Source organism: Neovison vison, chromosome 4 (genome assembly GCF_020171115.1).
Source record: "Neovison vison isolate M4711 chromosome 4, ASM_NN_V1, whole genome shotgun sequence".
Classification (NCBI taxonomy): Eukaryota; Metazoa; Chordata; class Mammalia; order Carnivora; family Mustelidae; genus Neogale; species Neogale vison.
In genome coordinates this window covers 53,049,355-53,067,378 of record NC_058094.1, presented here as the reverse complement: position 1 = coordinate 53,067,378, position 18,024 = coordinate 53,049,355, and the positions used below count along the sequence as shown (strand labels likewise).

Here is an 18,024-nt window from a genome sequence, read left to right as displayed (position 1 = left end):
TCCTTTCAGAAGTTCTCACTAATTAGTGCAACCCTGTGCCTAAGATGTGTTTTTATTTTCACAGATTTTTTTTTTTATCTTTCCTGTATACATACTGATTAAATACATCACAAGCTCCTGGAAGTCAGGTATGACAGATGTTAGTAAACATCATTCATTGTTGGATCAATCAAATAGCCAAACAGCAAGGAAATGCAATAGCTACAGCTTGTATTCTACTAGGTTTCAAATTAAGCAAATATTTGGATTCCTGAACATACTCAGCATGTTCTGGCCCCTACCATTTTCTGGTCTTTCAAAGTCTCTCTTCACAGACACCTTACGGCATTCTTAACTTAAATCCCTCCACTTGCATCTAGCATTTCAGATCACACATCAGCTCCTATCACATCTGACTCTATCACATATATAATGGTGATTAAATATGAATTGTATTTCAGTTACTTGTCTGTATTTTTTTCTTTTAATTATTGCTTCTCAGAGATTAAATTTTCTTTACTGGAAAAAGTATCATGCCAATTCTAACAGTTCTGCAGCTTACTTTGAAATAATGCAGCTATATAAATTGAATATAGAAACAAACCTAAATTTATGTACTCTTTCTTAGAAAATGAGCACAAGGCATTTTACTATAAATTGAAACAGCATACCTTTTTATTTACAGTGAAGCCAATCGAAACAGCTACAAAAGGAAATCTTAAAAAAAAAAACACACACACACACACATATATACAAGTTAACCAAGATAAACATTACTTTCAATAAAGATGTTTTTTCATAATGTAAATGACTACAGAATTTTTCATATAGTTTCAACCCTCCTCCCACAGAACAGTGTGTATAGTATGCAGAGACTATGGGGACAGGTGGGACATATACATATGTACATACATTCAAGATGCTTCTAGCTTCTACAGACATGAAACATCTTTGAAAGAATTCACAAGAAACAGATAACAGTGGCCACCTCCAGAGACTGGTCCTGAGAAACTGGGGTCAGAAGTGGAGGGACACTTTGCACTGCATGACATTTTATATCTTTGGAATGTCAAATGCCACGAATATAGTAACTGTAAAATACTTTTTTCAAAAAATACGAAATTTAAAAAATTTTTAATTGTTGATAGTTAAGAAGTCTCTTTCCTTTGGTTATTTCTCCTATAGTCAGGACCTATAAACACAGATATTAAATTTTACAGAACAAACTGCTACTTGTCTTTAATACCAAATTTGGAGTTTCACATGTGAAAAGTAAACTGTTAGCCACAACTATTGCTATGGCCGCATGACAGTTTGAACACATACATTGTAATTTTTGACTCAAGAGTCAAGATGAATAAAATAAGACATAATGTGTTCAACTACTGAAAATAAAAAGTTTAATATTTAATAATTTTCATTTTAACAAAAGTGGGACCATAGTATACACTCTGTATTAGAATCTTGTTATATCAGGAGCATCTTTCCACATTAACACTCCACATATAGATTCTAGATCTTAGCTTTACAGACTTTAACAATTCTGTACTAGTAAAGATATGTATAGCTACACAGCAACTTCAAATATAACATTTATGTGTAATCCCAACAAACTAGGCTATCCATTTTAACTGTCACTGGCAAATCCCTCCGGCTTTCTTTTAGTGCTAATATACTGAGTTACATACTTACTTTGTGCCAGGCACTATACAAGGTCTTATATAAAAGTATTACTCACTGAATCCCATGAAAAAACAGTTCTATAAGGAAGGTAGCATCAAAACATCCATTTTACACATTAAACAACAACTGAGGCTTCGAAAGATTATAATTTGCCTAAGGTCACAAAGCCTATAAAAAAGCATCTGAAATCAAGTCCAAGTCTGTTGATCCTAAAGCCCACACTCTTTATAGTAGTTTCTTCTCCTGGACTGAACTCTATATAGACACTCTATATAGACAACACTCTCTATGACCCCCAAAATTGACTCCATTAGTTCCTTAATCTCAAAGTAGCAATACCGCTTGCTTACATTTCTATTGGGCTCCACCAGTGAGAAAAAGAATGGTGAACAGGGCCCCTCACTGCCTAAGTCCACAGCATGAATATTTCATCATCTCTTCCATATCTGATGAAAATTCTGCATGATACCTTTCACTCTACAAATGATATAATTCTCTAAAGTATCTGGGTCCGTTTAGTTAATATACAAACAGTAATTACAATATTAACATTTTTAAAAAACATACCTATGTACAAAATTTGTTGTCCCATCAATAGGGTCAATGATCCATGTAGGGCTGTCAGTTAAGACACTTTTTTCCCCAGCTGCCACAGATTCCTCACCAATGAAACTACAAGCAAGAATGACAAATTCCAAATCTTCACACTGCATTCAGCAATTTTCAACCTTAAATATTTCCTTAGATTCAGAGTCTACTTTAATACATAACAAAAGTCCATACACCACCTTTCTATTGTTATTCCTTCTTCCTTCAGACTGATAAAGTGAGAAATCTTTATTTCCCCCAGAGCAAAGTCATGTGAAAAATAAAATTCAGATTCTCAAATGTAATTCCAGGGTTAAGTAAAGGCACTCACATGTGAGTATGCACTCACATTTGTTGCAGATAAGAACTTACTAAGAAAATGTGGTGGTTTTAAAAAAATAACTCTACACATTCTCTCATGCTCTTCTCTTTAAGAGGTAGAACTTGACACCCCTTGCCTTGAGCATGAATTTGAACCGAGTGACTCTCTTCCAACCAACAGTCAAAGCAGAAGTTACAATATGCAACTGTGAAGACTTGTTCACAAAAATGGTACTGTGGTTTCCATCTTTACTCTATTTCTCCCTCTGCCCCTTTCCCCTTCTTGCCCCAGGGGAAGTTGTCTCAACATCAAGAGCTGATCCATGGAGAGGCCCAAACGGCAAGGAAATGAGGGGAGCTGCTGGCAAAAACCCTTGAGGAACTGAAGTCACCAACAATCACATACATGAATTCTTCAGCCCTAGTTGAGGCTTGAAATGCTACAGCTCTGACCAGCAGTTTGACTGTAACTTTGAGACCCTGACCAGAACCATGCAGCCAAGCTACTCCCATATTCTTGACCCTAGAAAACTCTGAGATAATAAGTGTTTGTTGTCTAAAACTGCAAAGTTTTTAGGATGATGAGCTATACAGCAAGACAATATAGAGAACATTAAATAAGTCAGTGAGAAAGCAAATTACCCATCAAAATTACAATGTCTACATGCCTTCCCTGAACATGCTATGCAATAAATCTCAGGTGAATTTTGTAAATGGTGTCTGAGTTCACTGGTTTTCTTTGTATTTCCTTTATTCATTATTTTATTTCCTTTACTCAATACTGAACTGTCCTATAATCTTTATGATTCTCTTTTATCCCCTTTTCACTTAGCTGTAAACCTTTTTACTAAGAGGGAGTATATTTAGCCACAGCTTTAAACATTTTTTTCTTCTCAATGGCTAAAATACCAAGAACAGATAATGGCATGACCAAGAAATTGAGAATGAGGGGTGCCTGGGTGGCTCAGTTGGTTAAGCATCTAACTCTTGATATCAGCTCAGGTTATGATCTCAGGTTTGTGAGCTCCAGCCCTGTGTCAGGCTCTGCGCTCAGCAGAGAGTCTGCTTGAGATTTTCTTTCCCTCTCCCTCTGCCCACCCCTGCCACATGCTCAAATACTTTCTATAAAATAAATCTTTAAAAAAAAAGTAGAGAATGACAATGTTAAAACTTTAAAATGATGACGTTTCTGCTTTATGTTTCTGTAAGAGAGTCCTGATCTTAGTTCCTCTCAAACTCGTTAAGGTTACCATCCCTCTATCACATAAAAGAGTTTGCAATCTAGAGAATAAAACTTCTAAATCATACCTATGGCAGGCATTTGTCATATTGGCTTCTCAGCATCCAAACACTCCTCTTACCATGAAGGAATCAAAATACCTCCTGTTTCCTCCTTCCTGGCAGCTTGATCTTGGGCAGACAATCTGGGTTCAGCAAGACCTTCCTGCTTAGGATTTGCAAACTTGAGATAATGGGGTAAAGATATCCAAAACCAGCAGTCATGAGACTACCACCAGTGGCATCTGAAGCAATGGCTCCTGGGACACCTGCAGCTCTGCCTTTCTTCCTGATTTCTGCCTATGCCCTGCATTTAGGGCTCCTGAGCTGCCCAACACTCCCAATAAATTCCTTTTCAGCTTAAGTTAAAGTCAATTTCTGTGTCTACAATCAAAATTTGTCTAGTACATTGACTCTAACCTAAGTTTCAACTTATCATGTGAAACTAAAATAAAAAATACCTGTGAGATGGATACTTTTCTTTTATGGAAGAGATAAGCATTTTTTCAATTTTTTGGTCAGTAGCGGTTACCAAATCAGCTGGAGAACTTTTAATCATGACATTCATTTCACCCTTTATGGCTTCACGAACCACCTAAAAAGATTTTTTGATAAGCAAATAGAAAAGCATAAATCATTTTAAATCAAACTAAAAAATAAAATATAGAAATGTCTTAAAACATTCAATCTGTCTGAAATGCTGTTCTTAAAAATGTCTTACCAAAACGTATATAAAATAATCTTTCAGTGGTTATGACCTGGATACAAAATCATACAATCTTACATCCTATTTTAAATTCACAATTGTCATTAGAAAGATTTAACGACAAAATCAGAGTACTGACTCCATTGAAAATGTTTAGTAAAATGAAAACAAATGCAAATTAATCAAAATACATGTTTTACTTCACAGGACAACCGCATGCTGCCCACATCCATCACATTATGGCTGACAAGATTTCTGTTCATACCTCTCCAGCTTGTCTTGCTAGGGTTACTGCATAATCCATGCATTCCTGCCAAGGATCAGCCATCTTCTGAACAGATTTAACACAAGTCAGGACAAAGCAATTAAAAAACTCTAAGTCTTAATTATAGAATAGTTAGTTCACAAAAACATCTCAATTAGCACAATACTTTCACTCAGGTAATGAATCACACGTGTACAAAATCACAAATGTAATCATTGCTTTAGAGTTCAATGTTTTTCAAGATTCACTCATAGGTCCATTAAAAAATATTCTTACCTAAATCACTTCTATTGTAGAAACATTTACATAACAAAAAAACTCTATAAAAGTGTTTCCCAAAGTGCTCATAACACCATGTTATAAAAAAATAAAAATAAACAACAACACACACACACACACACACTGGTTTGGGGAATGGAGAAGAAATGACACATAAGTACTTTAAAACATAGCTGCATGTTTGGGTAGAGAATGAAGTTAAAATAAAAGAACACTGGGAATGCTGAAATTAAAGAAGCTTTGAAAGAAAGGCACAGAAAGTATATACTTAATTCTTGTATTTAAGTCCACTATCTTTCTGTTATAACATGAGGAAAAGAAAATTCCAGGACTAAAAATATAATAAATTTATTTCCCAGAAAAAAATAACATATTTTTCTCTTCTGAACTGTCCAGCTTTCCACTGACTTCTGAAGAGAATATCAAAATAACTCACCACTGGCTTGACTACACTCTAAAATCGCAACCTAGGACAGTGAAGCTCTTCAGGAGATCAGAAGAATGTGGCATCACTTATAAAGCAACCCCAGGGATGCCTGGGTGGCTCAGCTGGTTAAGCATCTGCCCTCAGCTCACATCCTGATCCCAGGGTCCTGTGATTGAGTCCTGCATCAGCCTCCTTGCTCAGGAGACAGCCTGCTTCTCCCTCTGCCTACCATTCTCCGTACTCTCTCCCTTACCCTCTCTAACAAATAAATAAAATCTTAAAAAAAAAAAACAAATAGAATATAACGCAACTCCAATTTTGTCACCTTTATAATTGAGAATAACTGACAGTTTCACCTTAAGACTGCTCAGAATTCCCTACCATGGTGCTCACAGTGTAGGAAAGAGGAGAGGAAAGGAGGGGAGGGCAAAGGGCAGAAACAGTAAGCTGTTTGTTCCTGCTAGTAGGTTTTTTTTCCCCCGATTTTTTTTTTTTAATGTAAAAGGGAAGCCACTTTTCAAGTTACAAAAGTCACTGCTTAGAGTATCTCAAGAATTGTTTCCAAACTTTTCCCCCACTCTGTTCTTACTCCATTCCTCTCTTCTAGACTTAACAGAACTAGATTAACTGAACAGTGCATATGCTTTCTTGCCAGAAACTTTGCTCAGGCCTCTCATATCTCTGCCTTCTAACAGCAACAGCACTGATATGACTCCTACCAATTCTTCAATGCCCATTTCAAAAGCTACCCCTTCTTCTAGGGATTCTCCATTTGGAATTCATTATTTGTTTAATCATTTGATAGTTATTTGCTGAATACCTGTGATACCCTGTGTACTGCATCATAATGAGGAAAACAGGCCCAATTCACTTACTCACTAGTGGGGAGTCGGATATTAATAATAAAAAAATCAGACTACATGCAAAATCGCAAACGTAATAAAGCGTAAGTAGGAGAAGTACAGTGAGAGAACCTTGTTAACAGGAGAGCTTTAACTGGGCCTTAGGTATCAGATAAGGTTGCCCTGACAACATCATTAAACCAAGCTCTGAAGGACAAGTGAAGAGGCATTAACTAACTCAAGTGCCGGTAAGTGAAGAGTAACTAAAACGCCTAAGTGTGACAGTTCAGAGATCAAGGGAAGGGGGGAGGGATGAGACTGGGGAGATAGTAGGCATCATCCCAGGCAGGGCCTTAAAGGTAACATTTTTATTTGAGAGCCATGAAGAATCATTTCACCATGGCCACTGAAGAGAACAGATTGGAGAGTGGAGGGAAGAGTGGAGAGTGGGTACTGGGTAGACTGGACTGGAGATTTAGATTTAGGATGCAGTAGTCCAGGCAGACCTGAAGGTTGGCTTAAACCTGGGAGAGTGGCGGGAGAGGTGTTTATAGAGAAGTTTAGAGAATGGCGAGATGCTTGCTTTAGGAGGTAAAGTTGGGAGCACTTAGTAATAATTTGGATATGGGTATGAAGGAGAAGAAGAGTTCAGAGATGCCCAGATTTCCCACTTCTAGCAACTGAATGCATAATAGTGACATTCACGGAAGCCAGGAGTAACAGAAAAGAGTCAATCTGAAGATGTGTGTAGGAGGTGGAGAGATCAAAAGTTTAACTGGTAGAGGATGAGGCGGCTTTGTGAAGCCAAAGGGAGATACCAGTTCGGCAGCTGCACTATGGATCGTGAGCTTACAGAAGAGATCATGACCTTCAGATGTAAATACTAGATAAGCCACCTGAGTAGGCAACAGTCCCAAGGAAGGAACACACAGTAAGAATCTGGGAGGACGCCTTGGCCTGGAAGAGCCCATAAACTCTGTGCATCACACTTAGGGCCCTCAGGAATGTCCTCCTTACGTTTTGATCATTTGTGTAGGTGCCTAATATTCACAGCCACTTGGAGCCTGTCTCTTGATGGAAATGAGCATATTCTATTCACCTTCACTTTCCTAAAGACAAACGCCCGACACATTCCCAACTGTTTCTGTCCACAGCCTTCCTGACAGTGGGAACCATGCCACCTTCCTATCACCTGTCCCCAGCAGCGCGACTGCAGACAGCAGGAAGTGAGGGGCTCGCACTGGGACTGCAAGACCCTGGAACCATGCCAGGTCTCTGAGCTTCTTTGAAATCAGTAAAATGAAAAAGAGAAAATTATTCTACGTCAGCTGCCACAAGGGTTCAGAGAGAACCCGTGGGCGAAACCGCTACACGACGTGGGGCCTTCCCCGTTGTCACCCGGAGGAAGGGGCTAAGGTAACACTGCAAGGATAAAGCCCCCACCCCCACCCCAGCCGCTTGCGGCCTGGGTCCCTGCGCGCCCACCCACTTCGGCTGGGGGAGGGGAGTGCTGCCTGCAGCGCCCACGCCCACAGCTCGGACCCACACGGCCCGACGGCTGATACGAAGTCGCAGGAATGCAGCACTTACCTCAACTTGGGGGACGTGAGACCCACTACGCTGCCCGCGGGATCTGCGGCGGAGTTCTTCCCGAGAGAGCGAGAAGTCTCCCCGACAGGAAGTCCCACCCCTGCGGCCCCGCCCATGTGGGCGTGACTCCTTCGGGCCGCAGCCCCGAGCGCGCCCACGTGAGGCTCCTGCCCCACCTCTCTCCGAAGGCCTTGACGAGGGATTGTAGATTTAGCCCCATTACTTCTGGTTCCAACTTCCTTTCTGCAGCCTGCGCTTTCTTCAGAAATTTAGAAAAACTTAAGAAACTAGCTTTTTGGTTCATTGTCAGTTATCTTAAAATAACCTTGCCAGCGCGCTGGGGTGGCTCAATCAGTTAAACATCTGACTTCAGCTTAGGATCCCAGGATGCTGGGATAGAATCCTGCCTCTCTCCCTCCCTCCCTCCCACTCTGTCTCTCATGAAAAAAGAAAATCTTTAAAAAATTATCTTGCCGGGGCGCCTGGGTGGCTCAGTGTGTTAAGCCGCTGCCTTCGGCTCAGGTCATGATCTCAGGGTCCTGGGATCGAGTCCCGCATCGGGCTCTCTGCTCAGCAGGGAGCCTGCTTCCCTCTCTCTCTCTCTGCCTGCCTCTCCATCTACTTGTGATTTCTCTCTGTCAAATAAATAAATAAAATCTTTAAAAAAAAAAATTATCTTGCCAACCGCATACCGACAACGTGCGTTGATCTAACCAGATAAAATTTTCCAGGCTTTTGAAGAAATGTCACCAGAGCCCTCTTAAAGCCTCCTTTAAACGAACATGGTCCCACTGCCTTAGCAAAGCAGCTACAACTAAAATCAGTGTAAGAAATGTTAAGTTAGAAGATCAAATCTTACTCCTTATTCAAATTAAAATCACTTCACACTTCCTACCTCAAATGAACAGGAAGTCCAATCTTTTTCTAGGGGCCTCAGCTGCTACCTCACAATTGTTCTCAAGTAACTCAAGAGTGTTTTCAGTCCAAAGAGACCATTCAACATCCAAATGCCTGAAACTGAAAATCCTGTAGTGCACAGCAGACATCCGCACAGATCTGCACAGATCCTGTTTTGGCAGTGTTGAAAATTGGTCCCACACAGTCCAAATGATTTTTATTCAGTGATTTTTTTTCAGCTGTGAGTTTTGAGGGCTGCAGAGGTCTCCATACCTGGTATACTGTCCTTGGCCTCCCAAAGGTACAATTTTTAAAGCTATGTCATATTTACAGCCATTGTTCCCACTACCAAAGATCATCCATTGTTCCAAGGTGGTTGGGAGTTAGGGAGGGGTCAGATTACAGCATGAGCCACATACTATGCCAGGACAAAATCTGCTTCCTGATGGGGCATCCAAGTCACCATTCCAGACTTCCCTAAAGGCAAGTTCCCTCTTCTGCGTCTTTGAGATATCCTTTCCTCCTGGTTGACTTCCATCCATGAGAAAGGTTCTGATTGGGCTAAGTTTCAAAGTAGAAAAGAGGTGAGATCTAATGGCCTTGATACTTTCCCAGACACCTGACTATAAGAGGGGGTGATTTGGGGGAAGGTCCTGTATTAAGCCACAGAGTGCTAAGGTCACACACATCTGCAGGAGCAGTAAGTGTCCAACTGCCCTGTTATTTGAATAGAGGGACCACCATGGTGATTCCTTTCCCAGCAATCTTGGGTATCCTGTTAACTCTTAAGTGTTAACTGAAGTGTCTGGAGCTGATTTCCTTTAGATGGCAACTCTTTTCACTGGAGAAAAAAAAAATCAGATGCCACATACTATTTAGTGGACTTTGATTTTAAGATGATAAAAATTTACACAATGTCAGGTCCTTGGGGATGGAGTCTCCAGAATACCTCATAAGGTTTCATGTTTTGACATAACAGATTAGAATTGCAGATAGATTTTCCACTCTTGGAACGATGTATCCTAGAATCACCCCTCTTGAAGGTTGGAAAGAAACTATTAAAAAGCATCTTACCCCTCTACCTCTGGATCTTTTGTCTAACCAGTCCTGGCTATATAAAATGATTGGTGTGAACTCAAGCAATCAGACATGCTTTATGCCTCATTCTTTCTTTTTTTTTTTTTTTTAAGATTTTATTTATTCGACAGAGAGAAATCACAAGTAGGCAGAGAGGCAGGCAGAGAGAGAGAGAGAGAGAGAGAGGAGGAAGCAGGCTCCCCATGGAGCAGAGAGCCCGACGTGGGGCTCGATCCCAGGACTCTGGGATCATGACCTGAGCTGAAGGCAGAGGCTTTAACCCACTGAGCCACCCAGGCGCCCCTATGCCTCATTCTTAAAAAAAGAATAACTTGAGTAACTTCATCCCCAACCAAATTAGATGAATGTTACCATGTAAAAACCTGTTTTCCATGAAACATCAATAAGAGAAATTATATTCCTACCTCCATCAGGCACATTCAGTTGCTCTTAAGGTTACAGATCATTCAAATATGTATAGAGTAACAACAGAGTTTACTATGTGTTAAGCATTGCTCTGAGGACCTTACTAATATTAGCTCATTTAACTTTCACAACAATATCATCATACTATCATTATCCCCACTTTCCATATAAATTTAGGCCTAGAGAGACTGACTTGACCAATGTCACCCAGCTGGTGACAGAGCTGGAAGTATAAACCCAGGCATTGTCTGGTTCTAGAGTGTATGATCTTGATCTTTATAGATATTGCTGATTAATTCAATGTTTAGTGAGAACCAACTCTATTTAAGGCACGGAGGTAAACACTGGAGGGAATTCAAGAATAATATTTGGTCCCTCCTCTCAAGAAGCTCTTTTTGTTGTTACCATACCTAGAAAAAGCAGAAGCTATGAATGGTAATTCCTTGTCAACCTGAACATTCTTCCATTTGTCCCATCACGCTGCCTATGGTGTTAGGAACTAGAGTTTTACGCCAGAAACACAGACTTAAGGAATTGAGCAAGATCTTAAACACAAGTTGAATACCCTCATTTTACAGATTTGAAAAATGAAATGCAAAGAAAGGTCTTATCCAAGGTCACAAGGTTAATGATAAAATGTAACTAGAAAGGCAATTTGTCTCCCAATCAATAAAGTATGTTCAGGGGCACGTGAGTGGTTCAATAAGTTAAGCATCTGCCTTTGGTTCAGGTCATGATCCCAGGTCCTGGGACTGAGCCCCAAATTGGTCTCCTTGCTCAGTGGGGAGCCTGCTTCTCCCTCTCCTCCCGGCTTGTGCTCTCTCTTGCTATCTCTTTTGCTATCTCTATCTGTGACTCCCCCTCTCTCAAATAAATAAAATCTCAAAAAATAAAGTATGTTCATGAAAATATATATGTTAAATTTGTGTAAGCTTAACTATAAACTCCTAAGTGGAGATTTCTGTTTAAAGGAGTCAGTAAAATATTCCATGTAAGTGATTATTTTATAAAGCGAATAATAACCATCTACCACCATGCCAAACCAGGTCTTTTATAAATCTTGATATTCATATACTGGGTTTGGTGAAATTAGAAAAAAAGAACTCTGTGTTGTATTTGCTGGCAAATTTAAAAAAAAAATCCCTAATACTACGGGTAAGACAGTAAATATCACTGATAGGAAATGTTCAAAGTTTTAGGCTCCATACAGACTTATCAAATTCATATTTCAAACCAGTAGCTATATCAGGGTCAAAAGTGTAATAGCTAACAGCAACAACTAACACTGCGCATGTACTATGTGCCAGGTACTACTCTAAATAAGTACATTATATGTACTCACTTAGCGTAGTAATATATGTAAAATACGACCTCATTTAATTCTGTGGAATTGCATACAATTTCTGAACATGAAAGACTCCATTTTGAAGCTTCATTTTCCTTTCTAACTAGGGAATTCTTGAACTGGGCCACAAGTGACAACTTTTTATAAGGAGTTGCTAAACAGAACAACTGGTATCAAGACCATAAAACTGTTGGTATGAGCTTATGAAGACAGAATAATTAAAGCACACCAAGATTAGTTTCATTTGATAGCACCAATTAAAGTCAGAGTAATCAAAGCAGCTCAACTAGTTAGCACCAATTAACAGGTTTTTATTTTTCTCTCTTTATCAAAATCATGAGATTACCCCAATTCTTCTTTCTCAAAATAACCTCTTGTCCTCCCCACGAGTGGGACACTTTTCTGGTTACTAACAGAATCTGTGCTCTCTGAATTGCAATTTGGAGACCCCAAATAAAAAAACCTTTCTTATTCTCTTTTGCCTCTTTTTCTTGGATGATAATTCCTACAACAATTTGACAGAGTTCACATTATTACCTCCATTTTTTTTAAACAAGGAAACTGGACTATAGGAAGATTCATTTGCCTACAACTACAGGTTAAGGAAATGTGGGAAGCAGAATTATTTAGAGAGATTTCTTATTATTGATGCCCATACCATCTTTGGAGAAGAAAGCAAACTCAAGCTAGATACTGAAACTGCCACTGAACATTCAAAAGTGGCATAAAACAAGCTAACTTTTCCTTTGGGGCCTAGTCTGTGCTTTTAGCCCTTTATTTGAGTAACTACATAAGAAATGTGCTAGACATGGGGAGTATCAAAATGAATACTATTTATACTATTATATTGTTTGTATGATTGTAGTTCTCATGTTCAAGGATTTATAGCAAAATAGGGTATGACAGGAACATATAGTTGTAAAACAAGCCAAGCTGGCTGGATATGATATATTAAAAAATTGAGCATTTAGAGAAAATTTCACTTACAGGTTGCTAAGCAGGATTAGCAAAAGTTTCATAGCAAGATTGACACTTGAGCCAGGTCTGCCAGAATAGTCAGAATTTAGATAAAGATGAGGCCTGCCTCTCAGGTTAACAGTGTGAACAAAGGCATATTCATGAGCTACCTAGTCATCCAGTTTGAATAGAACAGGCTGTATGTAAAGAAGTGGGAGTGGAGATAAAACTTGGAAGTGAGAATGAAGTCAGATAGGACAGTGTAATAAAGAAATGGATTGCTAAGGAATACAGACTATTCGACAGGCAAAAAAGCTGGTAGCAGGGAAGATATACAATCAAAGTTAGATTTTAGGAAGATTAATCTGACAGTGATTGTAGAGTGGGCAGAGGGACAAAAGCCAGTTAAAGATTTAGGAAAGCAATAATATGGGGTAGGGAAAAAGTGGTATTACTGGGAATGAAGAGGAGATTGATAAAAAGATATTATAGGAAATTTTCTGTAGGAAATAACTGGACTATAAAGGAAAGAATGAAAGGAAGAAAGGAGAAAAGGGGAAAGAGATGACCCTGTGTTTCAATATAAATGGTAATGTCTTTACTGCCACATGGGCAAGACAGAGGAAGTACAGTTATGAGAGCAGAGAGGCTACATTTAAGACATACTAGGGTAAAAAAAAAAAAAAAAAGACATTGATTCTGATGAGCCAATGAAAGATCCAGGTCAGAATTTATATATTCATTCACTGTGTGAGCATTTATTGACTGCCTATTACATGAGAGCCCCTTCATAAATACTTGGAATATATCACAATCACTAAAGGATTATTTATTGCTCTTTCCTGTTTATGAAACCCTAATAAAGGGCCACATTCAAATTCAACTCTATAAAACATTTCCAAATGAACACAGTTGAAAAGTGGCCTCCTTCCTGTGAATTTCTGTACATTTAACTGTCTGTACTACTCATGGGGTGTTTAGCACTCCCATAGTGTCAGATTTTCAATCAGATCATGAGTGTTTTGAAAACAGGCATCATTTTAGGTATACTTTGAATCTCCCACAGTACCTCATTCAGAGTAAGAATTCCATAATGCTTTAATTGTTCGGGATTTCTTTTTCCTTTTATCTTCTATGATAAGGATACATCTTTCCTTAGCCTTGTAGAAAAGAGGAACAGTAACATTTCACATCCAGAACGCATAACCACTGAAAACTGAGTCACAGAAGCTAAGTCGGTCTTGGACTGTGAAAAAGAGCTGAATAATGGCAAGGGCTAAGAAACTAGCATCCCACTTTTGATAGCAACAAGTTTACAAACAGGAAGAGGCAGCAAAGAAATTTTAGAAAAGGAGTACCCAAACAACAAACCCAGAGCAGGAACTAAGACACCCAATAAAGGCACCACTAGGTTAACCATTTTTAGAAACATTCTAAAAGTCAAATAAATCCCTATAGACATTAAAACGGAATTCTAATTATTCTCGCCAAGAAGTTTGCTTTTTCAGGTATTCTACACTTGACTATTCCAACTGATGTTAAGTATAAAAAAGTATATATATAATTTTAGAAACAAGAATATGAAATGTGCATGATAACCCTAACACCCTACTGTATATGTATAAGAACTGGCAAACATCAGGGCACCTGGGTGGCTCAATCGGTTAAGCATCTGCCTTCAGCTTGGGTCATGATCTCAGGGTCTGGGTCTGAGCCCAAACATTGGGCTCCTTGCTCAGCAGGGAGCCTGCTTCTCCCCCTCCTCTGTTACTTCCCACTGCTTATACTCTCTTTTTCTCTGTCAAATAAATAAAACCTTAACAAATTGGCAAACATCAATATCAGGGCCAATAACACTGAACTGCAAGTTATCTAAATGGCCAAATGACAACTCCTTCCAGAAGCAGAAGACATTCATTCCTCCTGGGCACTTGCAGGTCATTATAAATCCAAAAGCCTAGGTTTTGCCTCCTGTGATACCAGATCTGCGTCAAAGGCAATCCATAAAGTGGCATAAGAAAAAAAATCCCGTAACCCAAGAATTATTGGCAAAGGTCTCTCTCACACTGTTTCAAACACCTGCAATTCAATATTGCACCAAATGCAAATCGGTAAAATAAGCATTTAGGATATTTCAATCAATATGCATTGGTGCCTTAAGAAGACCATCTTTCTTTGTTTAAGCACTTTAACATTTCTTGAACCTTGCCTACCTTCAGAATCCCACAGTTAAACACAGCTGTCTTTCCATCTTCATCTGTCACTAGGTTTTTGATAAGGTTTTTGTCACATTCACCACTTGCAACAGTTTAAGATCATCTATTTGCAAGAGGAGACAGCTGGAGTTTGGCCAATCATCTTCATAACTTGATCTTCAATGACACTTTCTTCAGTTTTTTTTTTTTTTAAAGATTTTATTTATTTATTTGACAGAGAAAGAGATCACAAGTAGGCAGAGAGGCAGGCAGAGAGAGAGAGGGAGAAGCAGGCTCCCCGCTGAGCAGAGAGCCTGATGTGGGGCTCGATCCCAGAACCCTGGGATCATGACCTGAGCCGAAGGCAGAGGCTTTAACCCACTGAGCCACCCAGGTACCCCACTTTCTTCAGTTTTTATGAAAAACAGCATTTCAGGCTTTTCTATATTCAGAACACTGAGAAATGACTTCCTTGCTTCTCCCAGAGTCACAAATGACCAAAGCAGAGTAATAACAAGTTTGCTAATTGTTTTGAAAGTTTAAATAAGTCACGTATGCAAAACCATTAAAAAAAAAAAAAACTAAAAAAAAAAAACATTCTTCGTGCAGATTCAAGTGACAGTCTGAAGTTGTTAGGTAAGTTGTTTTTGCTGTACTGAAGTCTAATAGGAGGGACTATCATGCTTTTCAAAATATGAAGCTATCTAGTGAGTAACACAACTTATTTAACCTGTAGTTATAAAAATGTAAAAGCCATAGCAGAAACCTCTTTCCTCCGGACTTCTCATTTCTGCTAATGAAAAAACAATCTCCTGTTTACCTGAATTCCAAACCTTAGTGTCATCATTTTTAATTCTCTCTTCCTATAGAAAACCCACACTAAAAGCAGTCATATCTAAATCTAAAATAGAGATTGAAGAGGCCTATAAATGGGTATTACTATTTTATTCATTCAAGTCAAAATCAAAATATTTACTGAACATGTTTGCTGGGGCACTGAGCTAGGAGCTGGGTATACAATAATAATCCATTCAGACGCAGTCTCTGCCCTCTTGGAGCTTAGTCAGGTAACCTCCTATTATCACTTAGAAACCCATAGTGTTCAGGGGTAACTGGGTGGCTCAGCTGGTTAAGTATCAGACTCTTGATCTCAGCTCAGGTCTTAATCTTGGGGTTGCGAGTTTGAGTCCCCTAGTTAAAAAACAAAACAAAACTGTAGTCCTCATATACAAGCCTTGTAGCAACCTTAGTCTGATAATAGTTTCCTTAGACTGATGAGAGTGATTGTTATCAGGCAAAAACCAAAACTGTTTTTGATGTCCTTAAGTAGTAAAAAAAAAAAAAAAAATTCCTGGATGATTACCAGATAAGCTTGGAAACCTAAGAAAAGCAGATGGCTGGATCCGTGGCCAAAGGTACAACCTAGTTAGAGGGCACCGCTCCTGGACACTTGGATGGCGACAGAGTGGGGCACAGGAAGGCCACTGGCATAATTCTAATCTCTTACTCCTTCCTATAACACTATTCCCTATTCACAGCTAGGGACAATGACATTCAATTAACCCACCTTAGGTCATATGCCTGTGTCTTATGAGGAATAAGGAAGATATCAGGCTTTTTTGGAGTTCAACCCACAGGCTCACAAACCCTTTTGTATTTTCCAAACAAGAGGAGGGAGTTCTGATGCTAAGCCAAAAAAAAAAAAAAAAAAAAAAATTTAAAGAAGAAAAGAAAACTACTGCAATGGTCTCCTACTGAGACTATAGATCTAGTAGTCCCCAAACATATAACCATTTCAGTGGCTCCTTCATACAATCATGACACAATCTTTATCAAACGAAACTCTGAAGGTTGTATATTAAGTATTACAGATAAAATATTTGCCCCACTTTTGACAAGAAGTTGTCAAACCAATTTTTATTGGACATTTTTATAGGTTTTTTAAATATTCCATTTACACAGGCTACTCTTTCAAATGCAATAGATTCTGCATGTCATACCTCTTATTTCCATGTACCACATTAGGAAAAACATGACACATTGTACCAACCTGAAAATAGGGACTGGATCTGATGTTTCTGTAGTACCTCAGTTAAATTACCAGGGAAGTTGTCTAGTTTACAATTACAAAACAAAACAGACATAAAAACTTAATGAACCCAAAACTATCTTTCTACTTGTATGACTTAATATCTTAATTTGTAATTTTTGTTGCCCAGGTCAAGGGTGTGAAATATTAAAGCTTTGTTCACCTTTCTATCAACAGCCTTTCCCTTTGCTCATGTTCTCCAAGCCTTCTCCTCTCCTTACCTGAAAACCGCCAGGAAAAAAACCTGACAAATCTGGGGAAAATCTGATACTCTTATCATTTAGATGTATTTACTGGCTGATTACATTTAAACTGAGGTTTATATCATAGTAGTTTACAAACACTTATCTAAATATAATGCGCCCCCCGCTCCCATTTTGGGGTTTCTTCTTAGAATTCTAATTGTCCACAAGCAGGCAGAAAGATACTAGGGTTAGGTGAGAAGTCAAACCCAAAAATTTCATTAAGCATACTCAACTGAAACCCCAAAAGAAAGCCTGAGAAAAGTCTGATTTTTGTAGTTTAGAAATGAGAAGGTAGAGAGACTTTCTTACCCACGATCTTGTTTTCTAGATGACTGCTCATGCTGAAACTCCTGGTCCCTACAGTCTCTGAGAATGGTGGTACCTGTGTGTTTCTTCTAGACTAGTTTGCTACACTATCTGGGACCTGATCTAACTTACCTCTCCTTGGCCGGCTGACATAAGTCTTTTCCTCCATGCTGCTTTGTCTGTTCTCTAATCACTGACAAGACCTCTTCTTCATTCTCCCTGGGTATAATTCAATTTCTGCCCATCTTACCTCACTTCTTCTCAAACCCCCATTGCTGTTTTTTCTGGTATATTTAACTTTAATTCAATTCATGAGGCATGTGTTGATCACCTATTATATGTAAGTAATTATGACAGATGCTAAGGTCTGTATTAAAACTTTCTGGTCTCTGGGAATGTATTTAAGGATTATTTCTACTTCTGGTCTTGTAGTTTCTAATAAAATAACCACTGGAACATCTATATTTACTGTCTATCTACTCATTCGGCATTTGCTACACAGCTTTTTTATAAGTATGCATACAACTCA

At 38.8% G+C, this 18,024-nt stretch overlaps 2 protein-coding genes across 3 annotated transcripts in view; both read right to left on the bottom strand.

The window, feature by feature from the left end:
* Positions 1-8,048, bottom strand: part of IMPA1 (inositol monophosphatase 1) — a 34,265-nt gene extending 26,217 nt beyond the window's left edge. Inside the window, exons 1-5 of one of the 2 annotated variants that reach the window (XM_044245390.1) lie at positions 7,959-8,048; positions 4,821-4,886; positions 4,311-4,444; positions 2,230-2,334; positions 651-696 (exon numbers count right to left, since the gene is read on the bottom strand). In XM_044245390.1, the coding sequence (XP_044101325.1) occupies positions 651-696; positions 2,230-2,334; positions 4,311-4,444; positions 4,821-4,883 (348 nt within the window). In that variant the 5' untranslated portion in view covers positions 4,884-4,886; positions 7,959-8,048. The remainder of the gene's footprint in view (positions 1-650; positions 697-2,229; positions 2,335-4,310; positions 4,445-4,820; positions 4,887-7,958) is intronic. The other variant, XM_044245389.1, reaches the window with a different exon arrangement.
* Positions 8,049-13,730: 5,682 nt separating this feature from the next.
* On the bottom strand, positions 13,731-17,664 carry SLC10A5 (solute carrier family 10 member 5). The gene is given in 12 exon segments (XM_044246973.1): positions 13,731-13,834; positions 13,837-14,133; positions 14,136-14,201; positions 14,204-14,288; positions 14,641-14,784; positions 14,786-14,833; positions 14,836-14,891; positions 14,894-14,932; positions 14,935-15,032; positions 15,246-15,377; positions 17,108-17,165; positions 17,628-17,664. Coding segments are annotated over 12 exon segments (1,164 nt in total).
* Positions 17,665-18,024: the final 360 nt, after the last annotated feature.